This window comes from Hippoglossus hippoglossus, chromosome 5 (assembly GCF_009819705.1).
Source record: "Hippoglossus hippoglossus isolate fHipHip1 chromosome 5, fHipHip1.pri, whole genome shotgun sequence".
Classification (NCBI taxonomy): domain Eukaryota; kingdom Metazoa; phylum Chordata; class Actinopteri; order Pleuronectiformes; family Pleuronectidae; genus Hippoglossus; species Hippoglossus hippoglossus.
This window is the reverse complement of record NC_047155.1, coordinates 3,736,309-3,754,084: the sequence shown is the minus strand read 5'-3', so window position 1 is coordinate 3,754,084 and position 17,776 is coordinate 3,736,309. Positions and strand designations below refer to the sequence as shown.

At 43.8% G+C, this 17,776-nt stretch overlaps 1 protein-coding gene across 3 annotated transcripts; it reads left to right on the top strand.

Annotated features, from left to right (window-relative positions):
* Positions 1-5,054: 5,054 nt before the first annotated feature.
* On the top strand, positions 5,055-17,068 carry osgn1 (oxidative stress induced growth inhibitor 1). Of its 3 annotated transcripts, none has more exons than XM_034584560.1 (8): positions 5,055-5,224; positions 10,013-10,075; positions 11,348-11,484; positions 11,662-11,853; positions 13,644-13,735; positions 14,179-14,378; positions 14,471-14,814; positions 15,146-17,068. In XM_034584560.1, exons 2-8 carry the CDS (start codon positions 10,018-10,020, stop codon positions 15,713-15,715), a joined length of 1,593 nt encoding a protein of 530 aa, XP_034440451.1. In that variant the 5' UTR covers positions 5,055-5,224; positions 10,013-10,017; the 3' UTR covers positions 15,716-17,068. The 3 variants fall into 3 exon arrangements, with proteins under 3 accessions (XP_034440451.1, XP_034440450.1, XP_034440452.1); XM_034584559.1 differs by having other exon boundaries at positions 5,055-5,228; XM_034584561.1 differs by lacking the exon at positions 5,055-5,224 and adding an exon at positions 6,542-6,564 and having other exon boundaries at positions 10,011-10,075.
* Positions 17,069-17,776: the final 708 nt, after the last annotated feature.

Below are 17,776 nucleotides of genomic sequence, written 5' to 3'. Positions count from 1 at the left end.
TCCTACATGAACTCGGCAGCGATGAAGGAATGTTGATCCTCTCAATGTCACATGTCAGACGTCAGCACATAACCTTCTAACCACATAAGATTATATGTGTTGATTAAAATTTGATTGATTATCACATTAAAGTTCATTGTCATTTGTCCGTCGGCAGGTTTAATCAAAAACCCCTGAAGCCATTTCTGGGGCTTGTTAGGAAGAAGACATTCACTTTAAAAGCGCTGGCACAGGTTTGGGCTTTGGCAAAATGCACCTTGACATTGATTGTCAATGTGCAATAAACCGAACAAAGGAGAAGAGGAGTACGAGATTGTGTCAGTCGTTCTCTTCTCTTAAATCTTCCACTTGGCAGATTCACCTGCAAGCATCTCCAGAAACAGGTTCCTGCCTCAAGTGAATCCATAGACGTTAGAAAACATATACATCACAGATTTAACGATGTTACACGTTTTGTTGCTTTTTACACTCTTACGCTCTGTTTTTTGATATTTTTTTTCCTTTTGTTTTAAGCCTGTTCAGAGCTTAACTCCACTGTGGCCGTTTTAAACCTGATATGTGAACTTCGACTTGACTTGATGTGGCAGAGTGTGAACGGGAAATGGGGAGTAAGTCGGATTTAGAGCCCTCAGAGTTATACAGACTCTCTCCTGCCGGCCCCCCAGGAAAAGGTCTGCAGAAGGTCTGAAGGAGATGTGAGACGACAGCAGGAGATCCTCAGCCGGTGTCACCACAAGTGAGGTGAAGACGTTTCTAACAAGCCACTAAAGCAGAAATAAAGAAAACAACAATCTGAAGAGTAAAAAAGAGACACGTACTAGGATCAAATAAATGAATAAACACACACCTGCTGCTGCCGTTACGAGCTGTTAATCCCAGCTCTGGTCATAATGTGGTTTCAGCCACGATGTGTTACATCACCGCTAATCAGTCAGCATCCCTGCACACACAAACTTTTACATAATCTTATTTATGTAATATCTTAATCTCAGTGTCAACACACTGTACCGTCTACAGGAAGGAGTGGCCAAGACTGAGGAGGAGGAGGAGGAGGAGGAGGAGGCTTGAATGGGGTCAGAGGTCGATAACGACACCTGTTTCTGACGCCTACATTCATTCTGGCTTCGAGCGACTGGTTTTCTTTATAATAAATCAATGGATAACATATATTATTCTAGAATGTTTTCTCTTTTTCAAAAGTCAATGAGCGAATTAGCCAGTGGATGTTTAATCAAGAGGAATAACAGTCAATATTATTTCCTGTACGAGCACAGAGGCCGTTTTTTTGACGACATTAATCGGTTGAAACACACACAGCGGCTACACGTCAGTTTGCAAACTGAATAATCTGATTTGACACATTTGATTTCTGATGTGATCCGACAGCTCATCCCAAAAAGAGACGGTACAGACCTGCACAGAGCGATGAGCCCATAAAAACCCACATTCATTGATTTCATGTCTCACCCGTTGCTGTTTTCTTTGGCCTGTGTGAAGTTTGTGTGTCCTGGCACCGCTCGTCCTCTCTATGTCTCTGTCTTGTTCAAATGTTCCCCTCTGTTCGTGGAAAAGAGCCAGAGGAGGAATGCTTTGTGTGCTTTTAACCCTTTGTCCGGCCCTGATCTGTTCATCCTCTGCCTGTGATCTCTGCTGCTGGAAGCACATCCCAGTGACGTCGCCGCTGCAACGCTCACACACAGACAAAGGAGGGCTTCCTGGATGGGATTACACGGTGACTCAGAGCGGCGCTTGGTGTCCCAAAGGAACCTTTAGAAACCTCGACGCTCCGCTTTCACGCCAGGAGCAGTTTGAGCGGCTGATTTGAAACTCGAAGCGTTTGCCTACAGTGGAGCGACAGATTTTCACAAGTTCCAATGAACTAAACCAAGGCCCGGACGCCCTTCTGTGCATTCATCGTCACACATCCATCACAAAGGATGTTGCAAACTTTAACACCGTTGAAAGTGCAAACATTTAAAGTTTAAAGGACACACTCTTCAAAGTCATGGTGCCTTCCTGCAACAAGAAAGATTTGCATTTGTGTGGGTTTCCTGCAGATGCTCTGGCTTCCTCCCACCACGCACAGACATGCAGATGATGGCTCTAAAGTGTGAATGCTTGTTTGTCTGCCCTGCGATACGCCAGCGACCTGTACCCCATCGCCTGCCCATTGTCACCTGGGATTGGCTCCATGAATGGATGGAATGCGTGGGAATAAATGTGGTGCCCAGGTTCGTGCTCCGAGGCGTTGTGGAAGAAATCCTCTGAGGCAAACCTGTAATTTCCTGCGTTCAGAAGGGAGAGGACACTCTATACGGGGACACGTGAAGCTGAGTCAGCCCTGACAAACTGGGTCAACGCGAAGCTTCTGCACACACAGTGACATGGCCTCCTGTCCATATGTCCACAGAGTTATACACAGGATCAAAGATGAGTTCCATCCCTTAATAATCCTGGTTTATTGTCGTGATGAAAGTTTAAATAATCACCTCTGTGGTAACTTTGCAGGGTCGGTTTAAACCAAGTGTCTCTCCCCTGAGCATCAGGCCACAATTTACTATCACACAAACAGAAGACTGCAGGACATCGAGAACATTCATGCTTCTACTTCCAGGACGAGGTCAATCATTTTATTTATGTAGTTATACTTTATTTTCATGATAAAAATAATAAATGATCTAGAAAAAGAAAAGTTCCCTGAAGAGCAGATCTCTCCTCTCACGTCTCGGACTGGGAACATTCAACCACCTCGCAGTGTCGTCATGCTGAAGCTCGCTCGCCTCCTGCTCAGTCTATATGCTCTCACCACTGATTGGCTCCCTGAGAGTCACTGCGGCGACTTTGGCCAATGAGAAACGTGCGCGATGAGCGAAGCAACGCAGCGGTGAGCGGCCAGTTTGTTACGTCATGATGGAAAGAGCCAGAAACCAGAGCCGCTGAGAGTTCAGAGTTGTGTCAAATGAAACTGGGACACCAGGAGGAAAATGTCAAGATCAAGATGATTACGGGACAGAAACTAAAATATGACTTATGAAAATAAACAAACCAACACTATTTTCCATTGTGATGAGATATTTAAACTTTAACAATCATATCCAGGTCATAAGATAAGATAAGAAATTTGCAGCAACAGTCAAAAATAAGCATCAGTTAGTAATAATGAGTAACATGCAATACTTAAGTGTAAGGATAATAATGCAAATATATAGAAAATACAGCATAACTACAACCTTCGATCACATAACCTTCAACCTTCTTATGTAACTTTTTAATACAAACGCACAAAGTTGCTTCAAATTTGTTATAAAAGACATAAAGAAAAATAAAGAATAATATTTTGATTCACAAAAATGGGTAACATTGTAATTTCAACTTTATTTAGGATGAATTTGTAGCATCTGTCCAGTGACTACAGATGAATATTACACCCATGTTTATTAGTGTGGACTGTCCCCTTTGAATAAATAACATTAAGGAAGTTAATTTCACAGGTATAGAAACAAAAGTACTATATTTTAAGCCTGATGATGAAAAGGCATCATTTAATTTATCTGAAATCATCCTGCGGGGAACATGAATACATGTCACTAATTCTAGAACGATGCCTCCAGAAGTTGTGGAGACGTTTTCCTGAAAACCGAAGCAGAGCAAACATGTAAACCTGCTGTTTGTCTGAGATGAAAAGACAGGAGATCGCCCCAGGGAGTGAGGTTCATCCTCCGGGGAGAATGAATGATCTTATTGAATTTAATGCCACATTAAATCGACATTGAGATATTTTACTGCAAACCTGGAAACTTTCATCAGCTGATTGCTCTGGACCAACATGCAGAAGATCGTCAAAAACGTTAAGGGTCATCCTCTGGAGAACATGAATGTTTTATTTTTAATCAATTTTAGTGTCAATCCATTGAGTAGATGACAATGAGATAGACCACAGAATACTTGAAAACTCAGATTTTCGAATTATTCTGGAACCACATGCAGAGGATCACCAAGCTCAGTGGTGCGTCCTCTGGGGAACATGAATTTTTGTACCTAATTTCGTTGCATTCTATCAGACAGATGTTGAGAGAGTTTAACCTGGACCAACGTATTTAACAGATTCACTCCACACGGGCGGGAATTGTCTGTTGTAGATGACAGACATTTTACTTTCCCGTTTCCCAGCAACAGTAAAAAAAACGCTATTAAGAAATAAAGGTAAAAGAAAACCAACCCTCAGATGAAAGGGTATAAACATTATTCTGCTAACGTCACAGAAAGAGGTTTCTGGAAACATTGACCAAACTCCTGTTGTTCAGGGCTCTGCCTCACGGAGGGTCTGGCCATCAGAGAGGAGGAGAAAGTCCAGAGGCCTCACTCTGTTTGCATTTCCAGACCCGACCACCGTCACCAAAGAACATTATATTTTTTCTTACTAAATTAGAATTTAATTTTTTTATATAATATGACCTAAATAAAACTGGATGAACGATGACACACACACACCTCTGTGCAGCCGGTAGATAGATAGATAGATAGATAGACAGACAGACAGACAGACAGACAGACAGACAGACAGACAGACAGATAGATATATTTAGTTTACTTTAAAATTGATTACAATAAAATAAAGAACAAGAAAATGTAATAAAATAAATTATGTAATAATACATTTATATAGATATACTCTATAATTGCATATGCAACATATATGCTTATATAATACATACACATTTCTGATTAGATTATGCAGACATCAATGAAATGGAGGGAATCTGTCGTGTGTGGGGCCCCTGGGGGTCTGGGGCCCCTGGGGGTCTGGGGCCCCTGGGAGTCTGGGGCCCCTGCCTGCACAGGTTCGAACCCAGCCCTATCGACTGTTATGCAACAACTTGGCACTCGGCTTCCTTATCTTCGGCCACACGCGTGTCTCCAGCATCTCGCCGCCATAGACGATCCTTGCGTTTTACAACACGGCGCCAGAAGGGGGCGGGGCGTGCCGGCGATGGGTTGGCCGCTGATTGGTCGGAGGCCGGGCCTGCGCATCGCGGTATATAACCTGAGAGCGCGCGGCTGAGGGCGGCAGCTCGAGCTCTACGTGACACGCGCACACATCCCGGAGTCACGTTCTCACGCGAGGAGAGAACAAAGCGACATGAGCGCGTGAGAGTCTGCGACAAAGATACGAAGAGACGCAGAGACGCAGAGACGCAGGAGGAAGAGACTTGTGTGTGCGCGTGTGCGTGAGTAACCTTCATCCAGTCTATCATATGTAACAAGGCGCCGCGAGCGTGCACGCTGCGGCTCCGCGCACATCACTGCCGCACATGCGTCATGGAGGTCAGCCGAGGATGAGGAGGGGGGGGGGGGGGGGGGGGGGGGGGGGGGGGGGGGGGGGGGGGGGGGGTGATACTGTACCCCCCCCCCCCCCCCCCCCCCCCCCCCCTCCCCTGAATTGAAACTCAAGTCTCATATAAAACTTTATTTATAATGACTTCACTTTTACATTGGGTTCAGTGGAGGAGAACATAAAGTATATTAACAATGTTAATATATTAAAGTGTAATTACATCATCAACACAAATATGATTCACTATTTCATCTTTTGTGTCCCTGAGCTTTTTTGCTTAGATCACAAATAAAAGTACAGTTAATGCAAAACACCACAATTCACACTTGAATTAATCTTGTGCTTTGTGGGAGTTAATATTATGACGAATGCTTTATTTTGAAAGTAGCATTTTAACAGCTCACATCAGTGAGTAATAATTACACGCGTAAAGTACATTTACTTTCAAACTACACTCAGGAACTAACATTAACTTAATAATTAATTGTCAGCGCAGTGGCTTTAAAGCTTTATGTTGCAGACCACACATTATCATAATTCTATTAATTCCATAGACTGCTGTACAGATTCCAGCAGCCGTTCTCAAATGGAAGATAATTAAAATGTCATTAGCCGTCTGGCCGGTGCTCGTGGCAGATGGGCCGGCTGCAGGATGAGGTCAGGAGGGAGCCGGAGCAGGTGCCGTACGGAGCAGCCGTGGAGTCAGGTGGGAGTTCAAAATGAAAAGAGCCGAAACTAAAGAGCTGTGTCCGTGTTCCTGCAACATCCGCACCTGGAGAAAGACCTTTACTACGTTAGCATCAGAGAAGCAACAACCAGGGCCGGGTCTTCTCTTCAATTTGAACTTATACTCAGGTTTTAAGAGTCGTTCCTTCACCGGATGAAAGAAGTGAGGACTCTAGTGGGTCCACAAAGGGAAGCTAATGCCAAAGTTTGAAGTCTTTGCAGCTCGATATTCATTTAGTAAATGATGGTCTTGTTTAAAGTCAAATAGCCCTGGATGCATTTGGGGGCGTGGAGACTGTGTGATTGACAGCTTGTAGCGTCCAATGGGTGCAGGTAGCAGGTTAGGCTCCACCCCTGCTCTTCCATATATATGGTTACTTCTAATTGGAAAAAAACCAAACAAAATTCCAGACGTCTCCGTGCGTTGACAGTACAACTTGACGTTGGACACAGACGACGAGCAAAGGTGAAGGTGAGCTGCATCTGAGAGAATTGGGGGGGGGGGGGTCGAAGAACAGTTCTAATAATGATAATAACAGATGTAAATATATCCTTAACAATAACAGCAGCACCTGTTGTAAACATTTCTAATGATGAATGAAAGTTTACTTACTTACAGAGATAATGTGATACTTTTAAATTCGGCCCCCAAACTAAAAGGGAGGATTTTCCAGCTGATTCACAACTTCAACTTATTACATGGGAGTGTTGTGATTGTGTTGCAATGATAGAGGCTGAATTCACAAAGTGCTGACACACCGAACATGCACGCTGAGGGAAGAAGTGCTGTGTCACTGTTGTCGAAGACGTTTATTGGTTTTAATAAACCGGTAATAAATTGTTGTGTGTGTGTGTGTGTGTTCCAGCACCTGCAGCTCTGATGGTGCCACGAGGAAACTTTAGATAACGACACAGTTCTCACAGAGAGTTAGTTTAGTTTGTTGAGGAGGAAACTAGTTTCACAAGTCTGCACGTGCACATCCCTACACCAGAGATCACAAGTGAATCTGAGGCGAGGAGCCTGTTTGGCTGTGTGGTTGTGAGCAGATATGATGCCTTCGGATTAGGCAGAGAACACATTTGTCTGCATCAGGTGAATAAAACTCAATGCAATGGACAGATCGGAGTTAAAACAGGAGATTAAATACTTTCTCAAAACATTCAGGCAGGTGGTATTTAAATAAGAGGTATTTGGAATGAGCATGTACACGTTAAAACCTACAAAAGTCACGAGCGATGCTTCACTTTGTTGTAGCTGCTGGCCAATGCAAAATGCTCTCTGGGATACTGTGTGCGTACTTCAGTGTAAACTCAACCGTTTATTTACTATGTAGAAAACAGTAAATACTAACTCAGTAGGTAGTAGGCAGTACTTAAGTATGCAGTTCCCAAAAAACCCAGAATCTGTCAAATTCAAAGTTTACGAGAACATAGTATCCATGTTAATCATTTTAGCATCTTTGCCTCTTTGGACACCAGAGTTGAATTCCTTCACAGCATCAAAAATGTAACTCGAGTGGCAGGACTGGTTTGGTTCACTACAGTCCGCTCTGGTCGAGGAACTTTAACCAGTTTGATATTGTGCAAACCAGTTGAACGGTCACTGGGACCGGTTGTTCCAATCTGAGAAGTAGCCTGCAGCAGCAACTTGTGCCGGTGAGGTTGGGTCATTACTAATGTGCAGTATTATTATTATTATTATTATTATATTATGACCTACTGAGCCGCTCATCTGTGACAAGCTCAACTGATGGAGATGAAATGTCAGCATGTGTGTGTATTCGTGTGTGTTTTGGGGTGAAAACAAGAAGAGACGTGGCAGACTTCAGTCTCAAAGAAAACTAAAAGTGCGGCAAGGTGACAACTCTTAGGATTTGAAGCTGAAGAAGACGAGTGGTTGTGTTGAGCCGTGTTTTCAAGGTCCTGTCAGAAACCTAAAGTTCCTAAATGCACGCACCGGGGAAAGCATTAACCAAATTAACAGACACCAGCAATATCAAGTCAGTTATGGGTCATAAATGTTGGTCTGAGACATTTTGGGTTGATTTCCCAGCCCTAGTTTGGGATTTTCACCAAGTTTCATGTTTTAAAAAAAAAAAACAGCTTCATTCCTCCATTTTCCAATAATAAACACAGAACAGAAAACAATGGGCTCCAGTGACTCAGACGATAATGAGGTGGGGTCTTTACTGTAAATCAGGTGATCGCTGCTGGTTCCTGGAAAACACTTTAGAGTTTTCTGCCAGAGAGTGAAAGCCGCTCCACATGTAGGCTAGTGGGGCTGCATGCCGCTGTGTACAGTATGTGTGTGTGTCTGTGTGTGTGTGTGTGTGTGTGTGTGTGTGTGTGTGTGTGTGTGTAGCAGAGGGCCGGGCTCTGTGCCAGCGTCCGCTCTGACCTTATGTAACCATCTGCACTCGTCCCAAATTCTCTCACTCATTCCACTTCATTCTTTCCACTTTTTCCTCTCTATTCCTCGTTTTTTCCCCCGTCAGTCTTCCTCTCCACCAACACTCCTCCTTCTCCTCCTTCTCCTCCTTCGTCCTCTCTGTACCTTTCTCCCTCTGCCTGTGTAAGCATGACTGTGCAGGTTGTCCGACGCTCACAGCTACTCAGCGCCGCCCCTTGAACTTGCGAATGAGTTCAAACCTCCTGCCGCCTCCAACACTTTGCATAAGTTGTTGCATTCGGCCGAGGTGGTTTTCAAACTTCAAATTCAATAGAGGCTTAAAGTGTCAAAGTTTAACCGTTAATTCTATTAGAAATAACTATAAATATATAAACAAAACACAAATACAACCGAACATGTGGAACACGAATAAAGAAAATAAACATATACATATATTATACAGTTTATTCTGTATGATAAAAGTTGTAATAGTCGTGCATATCTCTCTGTGAAAGGTTCCATATCAACTTATAGTGTTTGCCCAACTGATAAATCAGTCAGGCAACAAGTGGTTCATTAAAAATTACATAAAGCAAGAGACAGCTTTCACATCCTCGAGCTCTGTCCACCTCCAGATGTTTAATCCAGCTGCTGATGCAGATGAATTAGTTTGGTGACTGTGGGAGAACAGTGGTGTTTGTTTGTACATCGCAAGCTGTGAAATATGATCTGACGGCTGCCGGCATCCTGTGATCATCTGAAAGACCTGTATCATGTGGCAGAGCTCGGTTACAGCAGATCATAAGCCTCAGTTATTATAGAGTCTGTTGGTTTAAGGGCTGTTAACTCAAGGTCAAAACCAAGTCATTGTCAAAAGACGTAGTAGGTGACGTGTCAAGACATTTATCTGAAAGTTATTTGTAGCTGAAACAAAGAAATTCTTTCAACGCCCGTGTCCTGTCCTGTGTGGAATGACTCAGCAACTCCTCGACTTACACATATTTCCATGTGACATAACTGATTCTTTAAACAAACTCGGGGTTGTTCGCAGTGAGTCTGTAAATAAACGGAAGTTCATCATCTGCCACAGTCAGTAGAAATTAAAGAGTCAAGAAGAAATGAAATTTAAAAAAAATATATTTGTCTATATCTGTGGATTTTTAAAAAGATCTTCCTCTTTCATTTCTTCCTGTGTGTGTGTGTGTGTGTGTGTGTGTGTGTGTGTGTGTGTGTGTGTGTGTGTGTGTGTGTGTGTGTGTGTGTGTGTGTGTGTGTTACCAACGTATCTGGGTGTCTGTTTGAGGTCATGCTGCTTTGCTTTGTTGAGCTTTGAGGCCAAGAGGAAGTGTGTATGTGTCTGTGTGTGTCTGTGTGTGTCTGTATGTGTCTGTGTGTGTGTGTCCTACAGTGGAAATATACTGACTGACCATTGTGACCAGTGACATGACCTGGCAATGATTAACTAAATCACCTTTACTCTCATTCTTAGATAAAAGTGCTGATTATAGAACCGACTCAAATGTTGCAGAGTTATAATAACAATGAGGTTTTTCTCTTTTCAGTCAAAATGGATCTCGATGATAAAGAAGTTCTCTCCGGAGAGATTGTGCCTGTGGTGATAATTGGTAAGACACACACACACACACACACAAACACACACACACACACACACACACACACACACATACTTGCACTTCATCGCTTTGGTGATGTCACAGGAAACCTCAGAGGCGCAGCAGCTCGTTGTGCTTTTTGCGGTTGCTATGATACGTGTGTTGTGATTACTTAACGGTGAAATGGCACAAGGCTCTTTTCAAGTCTGTTTTCCTGCTTTCTCACGAGCACCTGAACTCACATTGAACAGTAAAGTTCACTCCTGTGAGCCGCTTGGTCGGGAAACTGTGACACAAGCGTGAGAGTCGTGTGTCACAGACACGCTGTTGGCTGCGATGGATTAAGAGGGAGTGTAGTCACATCTAGTTACATCCCAGAAGCGTCTTTTTACAGTGCTGTAGGATTTGAGCAGCAAAGCAAAGAAGGTGGTGAGATGTAACGATGTCACTGAAGTCTGGATGTTTGTGTCAATGTGAGAGCACAAATGTTAGAGTCAGTTCCTCCAGTTTTCCTCGCCTGAATGATCCGGGTGCGTTCTTCACATGAGACGAAGTTCATGTCTGAAAACGACTTTAGAAAGTGTTGGCTTCAGCCTCAGCAGGAAGTGCAGGAGTCAGGGATGTTATAAGATCCTTATCGCCACAGATGTACAAAGATAAAAAGCAACATATTTCTATTCCCCGGTGATTGTTAAAGGTGCAGTTATGAACTCTGTCCCTATTCGTTCTGTCTTTTCAGGGCAAAACCTGTGAAGGGACTTTGGAACGAGGCAGAAAGTGTTTGTTAGGCCTTTTACTTTATTAGAATAAATCTGCTTCTTTAAAAGTTCCTGTTTTCTTATAAACACAACAGCACTGTGTGTGTATTTGTCTCTGTGAAGACGAGGCTTTGTTGCTCATCACTTGTAGGCAAATGAGAGACTTTAGGCAAATTTGATATTTTATGGCGCTGTGTGTGCGCGTGTGTGTGTGTGCGTGCGTGCGTGCCTTTGTGTGCGCGTGTGATTGTCTGGTTGTCCATCGAGTTTTAACGCTGTCCTAGTCTGTGATGACAGTAGCTGAGTTTTCTTCTCTTTGAAGGTTTTACAGCTTTAAATACATTAAGACGGACGACAAACAAACGGCAGTTGTAACCACAGCAACCAATTAGAGACGCACAATATGCACACAATAACTCACACAATAACTCCACTGTCAGAGCATTATGTGGATTATCAGTGCAGCTAGAAACCAATGGAAATTGCTCAGCTACACTCACCCCACCTGTTTCTCTCTGTTTCCTAGGTAACGGTCCGTCAGGCATCTGTCTGTCATACCTGCTGTCAGGTTACACCCCCTACCTGTCGCCTGGGGCATCGCACCCCAACCCCCTGCTGCACAGCAAGCTGGGAGAGCAGCCTCACCTGTCGCTGCTGGAGCAGGTAACACACACACACACACACACACACACACACACACACACACACACACACACACACACACACACACACACACACACACACACACACACACACACACACACACACGTGCAGCCGGTCGTTTTTCTGTAAGAGAGAAAGTATAAAAGTCACAGTGCATCTCACCGTCTCTTCCTCTAGGATCTGGAGTACCTGTGTGAGGGGTTGGAAGGCCGGTCGACCAATCCCATGGCCGTGCTCTTTGATTCGCTGCTGCTGCCTGACAGCGACTTCGGCCTGGACTACACCTCTCCACTGGAGTGGAGGTTCGAGCCCGAGCGGGCCATCCCACACCTGGTGCTGGGGAAGGGTCCACCTGGAGGAGCCTGGCATGTACGTTGCTGGAATTATAGATTATACACAGATTATTGATGATTCTTATGTCATCTGCTGTGATGCAAGGGAAAACCAATGAGATCAGGTCAGCAGAGAGTTAAAAAAAAACTTAATAATCTTTTGTAAATCGTCTATTTATGTATTTTTGGGTCCTCGAATCAAATGTGAGCATCACACAGACGGATCTTTGCACTTGTACAAACACACACATGCTAAGGTGACAGCACAGAGCAGGAATATGATCAGCTCATTATGCTGGAATTCAACATTATATATCTTTATTTTAATATTTCAAATATATCAAATATTTTATTCCAAAATTTAGTTTTTATTACTTTTATATATATATATATAGACATTGTGGTCAAGTCAAGTTTGATTATATAGCACAGTCATTCCCAAAGTGTGGGCCGCGGCCCCCTGGTGGGCCGTGAAGCCACTGCAGGTGGGCCGTGAGAGGTCATCAGAAAATAAATAGATAAAAAAGTTTCAGATTTGTAAGTAAGCGTTGATTACCACAAAACATTTATGATTGATTTAAAAAAAAGTAATCACCACAGGTAATGAAACAAAGACATGAGATATAAATTCCACGTTGTTCTTATTTTATCTGACCTATATAGCAGGTGTCGTTGTTTTTGCTGACCGTCACATTAACACCTGAACGCATCATTAGCGGGGGAATCATAGGTGAGGGAGAACTTTGTTGTGAGCTGGGTCGAGCAAAGTGGAGCAGAGGAAAGCTGCTGATGACGAAGGGGAATCAGGAAGTCCAACTGAATCATTCAAAACTAAATAGATGTCTCGCAGAAAGGACTCAAGTGAGGACCTGTCGCTGGCCCAGAGGACAACCCCCAAGCCTGTGTGTGTGTGTGTGCTGAGATGCTAGCTAACAAGACCCTGGGACCTTAAGTATATTTGGTTGCGCCTCAAATGTGTTCGTCTTCTCCCGGATATTCTTGTTGTGCTCTGTTACACAAACAGCAAGAATATATGTTTAACAATCCACTATTTGCACTTCATGTTTTTTTTCATTGGTTGCTTTGCAAATTGTTACGCTTAAATGTGGATGTTATTGGATTTGCACTGCATATGCCTGCGTTCATATACAATTATTTTAGCTATAAAATGAATAATATGTATGTAATAGTTGATTCTAGTCCTGTGTGTGGATTATATAGTTGTGATTAAAGGTGTGGGTGGGCCGCACAAATTTTTCAGTTTTCAAATTGGGCCGCGGCATTCTTAAGTTTGGGAATGGCTGATATAGCATATTTAAAAACTGCAGTGAACCAAAATGCTGAGGAATTATAAGGAAACAACACGAAATACTGAAAAGGAATAAAATTACATCGATCAGCATTAAATGAAATGGAATAAAAATGAATTTAAAAGCCCGGGAGAAGATCAGAGTCGGCTGTAGAAAACGCACCCAGTTCAGTGATTCCACTGGTTTCTCCACGTCAACCCGCCACAGCTAAATAAAATCAACCTCATCCGACGCCTTGACGACTCACCAAGTCAAGCTCTTACTCAACTCTCTTCTCTCTCAGTGCGACACTGTAGCCTGAGCTTAAACACAAACAGTAAGTCTGACGGAAGTCACGATAACAAGTCCCGTGAGGCCGAACATTGTGATCCGCACTCTGATGCTAATGTGTTCAAACAAGCTTTGTTTTTCTTTCTCAGGTGAATGCAGAATACACAAGGTGTCTGTAGATTCACCTTAAGGGCTTAATCAACATCAACACCGTGTGTGTCTGTGTGTGTGTGTGTGTTGTTCCCAGGCGATGGAGGGCTCCATGCTAACTCTGAGCCTGGCTAACTGGATGGAGCTTCCCGGACTCAAACTGAAGGACTGGATGAGAGAGAAGCGCAGGTTCGTTCGTCCACGACAACAACGTCAAACTTTGTTCCCTCGCATCACGTGTGTCTTCACAGCTTCGTCACTTTAAATCAGAGACAAGATTGTTTTCACTTCCACTTCCTCGTTTCGGCCCGAGTCACACGGCAAATAGGTTCTCCCAAAAAATGGTTTCCATCATTTAAGGAAGCTCTTATCACACTGAGCTGCAAAGTTTGGTCTTAATTAGTATTTGATTATTTACAACCGGGTGAAACATCGTTGATTTACATACAATGACAATGAGTGATTAAATAACACTCCTCCTGTTCCACTTCTTGTTTTCAATTAACAGTAGTTTTACAACACACTCTTTAAATTCTTATATAATTGTGTTATTTTGGATACATTGATAATATATAACATTTTCCTGTGTTGTATTTAAACAAAACTGTCTTTTCGTGTTCCTTTTATTCCAGAAATGTTCGCAACGACCGCGCCACACCAGCCGAGATAGCCTCCTACTATCAACACTACGTTTCCCAGATGTCCCTGGAGCAGAGCTTCGCCTGCGGGACCACCGTCACCTCGGTAACCAGGCAGCTCAGCAACCAGGAGGGGTCGCCGTCCTACTGGAGAGTGACGGGACTGCAGCGCCGCGAGGGGGAGGAGCTGGGAGGTACGCTGAGTTCAATCTCTGCTGATTCATGTCATAGTGTGAAAATGAAAGAAAAAGCCACATTCCCACCTTCATCCGTCTCCTCCTGTTAGACGGTTCCTCTGTTTCGGACGAGGTTCCTTTCTCACTCTTGGCCCACAACGTGGTTTTGGCAACGGGGACCCACGACATCCCAGCCAGACTCGGCGTGGAGGGCGAGTCCCTGCCATTTGTCTGCCACTCTTTCTGGGAGCTGGAGGCGGCCATCTCGAGTGGCGAGCTCGACCAGACGTCGGACGCCGTGCTGGTGGTGGGGGCGGGTCTCACGGCGGCTGATGCAGTGCTGGCCACTCACCATCTCAACACGCCCGTCTACCACGCCTTCAGACGGTCAGTCACGGACCCGGGTCTCATCTTCAACCAGCTGCCCAAAGTTCTCTACCCAGAATACCACAAGGTGAGGAGAGAGGACCCTGAAGCTGAGGAGTGTTTTATACCAGAGCTGAAATGACCGATAAGCAATCAATCATTTCTGTAATGTGAAACGTCTGCTGTTTCCATGTGTGTATTTAATAACTTTAAATAACTTTTATAACTTTTATAAAGTCATGGAACCCCACCTGGTTTTATAAATCCCGCAGAGAAGCCACGAGCTTGATAAATTACATAAAAAGTCAATTTATTATCCAAATAATTGTTAATGAATTAACCTGCTAACTGACACATCAGTTATTTAACTGAAGGATGATTTGGATGAAAACTCTGCTTTTGTGTCCTTTGGCGTCCAGGTTCACCAGATGATGACTCAGCAGCAGCACCAACCGACTCCTCCCCCACAGGACCACGCCCAGAACACCGACTCCACCCCTTCCTCGCCCCCCTCTTCCTACTCGGGATACCTGAGCTTCCCGTGTCACCGGGTCGTGGCGTTCAGACCAGACCGAAAGTGCATCCTGGAGTCCGAGTCCGGCCAGCGGACAGTGGTCCAGGTCTCCAAGGCTCTGGTTCTTATCGGCGCCCATCCCAACCTTTCCTTTCTGGAGGACAACGGGCGTAAACTCGGCGTCAACACCAAAGAGCCGATCACATGCCGGAGGAACCCGATCGAGGTGGACCCGTTCACGAGCAAGGTGGTCGCAGCAGAGGGGCCCGGCATGTACGCCATGGGGCCGTTGGTTGGCGAGAACTTTGTGAGGTTCCTGAAGGGAGGAGCGCTGGCTATCGCTAGCGACCTCGCCAAGAGACTAAAAGAGGGGGGGGAAGGGGGGGATTTGGCCACAGACACATTAATGGACAAATGGCTGGAGAGACAGACGACCACACAGACAGAGGGAGAGGCCTGTGTCGTGGACTCGTAGCAGGATGTCAGGGACCGAGCAATGAAATGGACCGAAGCAAACTAAAGACACAGCTCACGTTTTACACTAATCACAGAGTAGGGAAATCGAACATGCTGCTGAGGACAGACAAGAGACTCTACAGCTGGACTCTGGCATCACCTCAGATCTGGTTTGGCAAAAAAAAAAAAAGCCGCCAGACCTGAGGAATCCTGAAGGTTATAATCAGACAAAAAGCCGGAGCCGTGAAAGGGCAACGGGACGGTGACACTGTAATGAAGGAAGTGACGGAGGGGGGACACATCACATGTGGGTGGATGGTTAATAATCAGGATTTTGCCTTAAAATGACTTAAACACTTTCAATCCTGTGTAAACGAACCGCCGAGATTCTTCTTGGCTTCTGTTATTTATATTTATGCTGTGTGTGGGTGCACATGTCTGCCCCTTAGGGTTAACTGCAAGTTATTCTAATGAGAAACGTTCTTAAAATAATGACTAAATATCTCATTATTAGGATTCAAGGCTTCCATAGCCGTGGATTACTCATGGTTTAAATAATAGGTTGTTTATAAAGATGGACGACATGACAGCTCTCAAACTATAAACCCAAAACATCTTGATCACCCCCTGGTGGCTGGATGCAGTGTAGGTCATAAACTCACACCTCCTTCAGGAAGTGTTAGTGTAAGTCTTGATTGACAGCTGAGGCTGACTCGTGATTGGTCGAGCACGTGTATAATCGTTGGCTCTACACCACCGTCAGACTGAGGCCCCCAAGTGACATCAAAAGCGTAATATGGCGCCACCTGTACCTGGGATATGTGAACTTTATTTCTGGGCGGATGCAGAGATGTGTCGTCCAACTTTATTTACAGGTTGATCCCACACAAAGGAAACGTGCAATCGAAAGCGGCAGAGAAAAAGTGAGATGGTGACCGGGGGGGGGGGGGGGGAGGGAAGGAAGTGGAGAGAAAAGGTAGAAGAGAAGAAGAAATGAGAAAAGAAACCAAGTGAAGTGATCTTTAACATATCGGCTTCTTATCACTGAAATATCCTCGACCACTGCAGTTACTTCCAGGTCGAAGTTGAACCGTTCAGCCAAACTTCTTTTTTATTTATCAGTTTGCAACGAGGATAATTAAGAAGTTTCATCATCAACAGCTCGTGTCTTCACAAACTGACTAACAATGAATTCCTGCGTCTTTATATCATAGTTTTTATGTGAATGTTTGTATATTATGGGTTTTCTGTGTAGTGAATCTGAACTGTTCTATTTTTCCATGTTAGCGTCATTTTATCATGTAACTCAGCCTGAAATTCTACCTGATATCTTTGTAAATCTCCGTAAACAAATATTTTATACTTAACAAAAGAGAAATATACGTATATATATATATACATAGATATATATATTTTAAAATATTCACTCAAATTGTTGAATTTGCAGCTGTTAAATGAGAGAAAGACCAGATAACCAGCACTGTTTCTGTAGCCCTGTGGACTTTAATGTTATTTCCTCATGAGGCATAAAACCACTTCTGTAACTTGAAATGACAACAGGAGGGTTTTTAAAAAAGTCCTATAAAGAAAGATGATTTTTATCATTACTTTACTTTGCTTCCTCAACATGCGCCTTCCACTGTGTTTATTAATGTTTTGATGATCCGGTAAAAAAAAAAAATGCTCATGAAATGCTGAGCTTTAAGTTTTAATGAAGTTCTTTTTTAAAAAGCTTGGATCCGCCCCCTCGTCTGCATCGGCACCGAACAGAATCGCCTCTTCCCTGAGTCACGCGCCACCTTTCTACAACATTTCATACAAGTCGAGTAGTTTTGCGTGATCCTGCTGACGACAAACCAACGCTAATAAGATTCACTTTTTTAAAAAAAATCTTTCTCAATAATTTTGCTTGAAATAAAAACATTCGGTGAAGGAGACAAGTTGAAGCGCTCGACGCTGTAATTACAACGTGTGATGAGTCGATGGACCAAGTTTTATTATTATGTTTTATGAGTCCAGCACTTATTCTACTTCCAGACCCTGTGTGTGACACTCACTACAATGAAGACATTAAAAACTT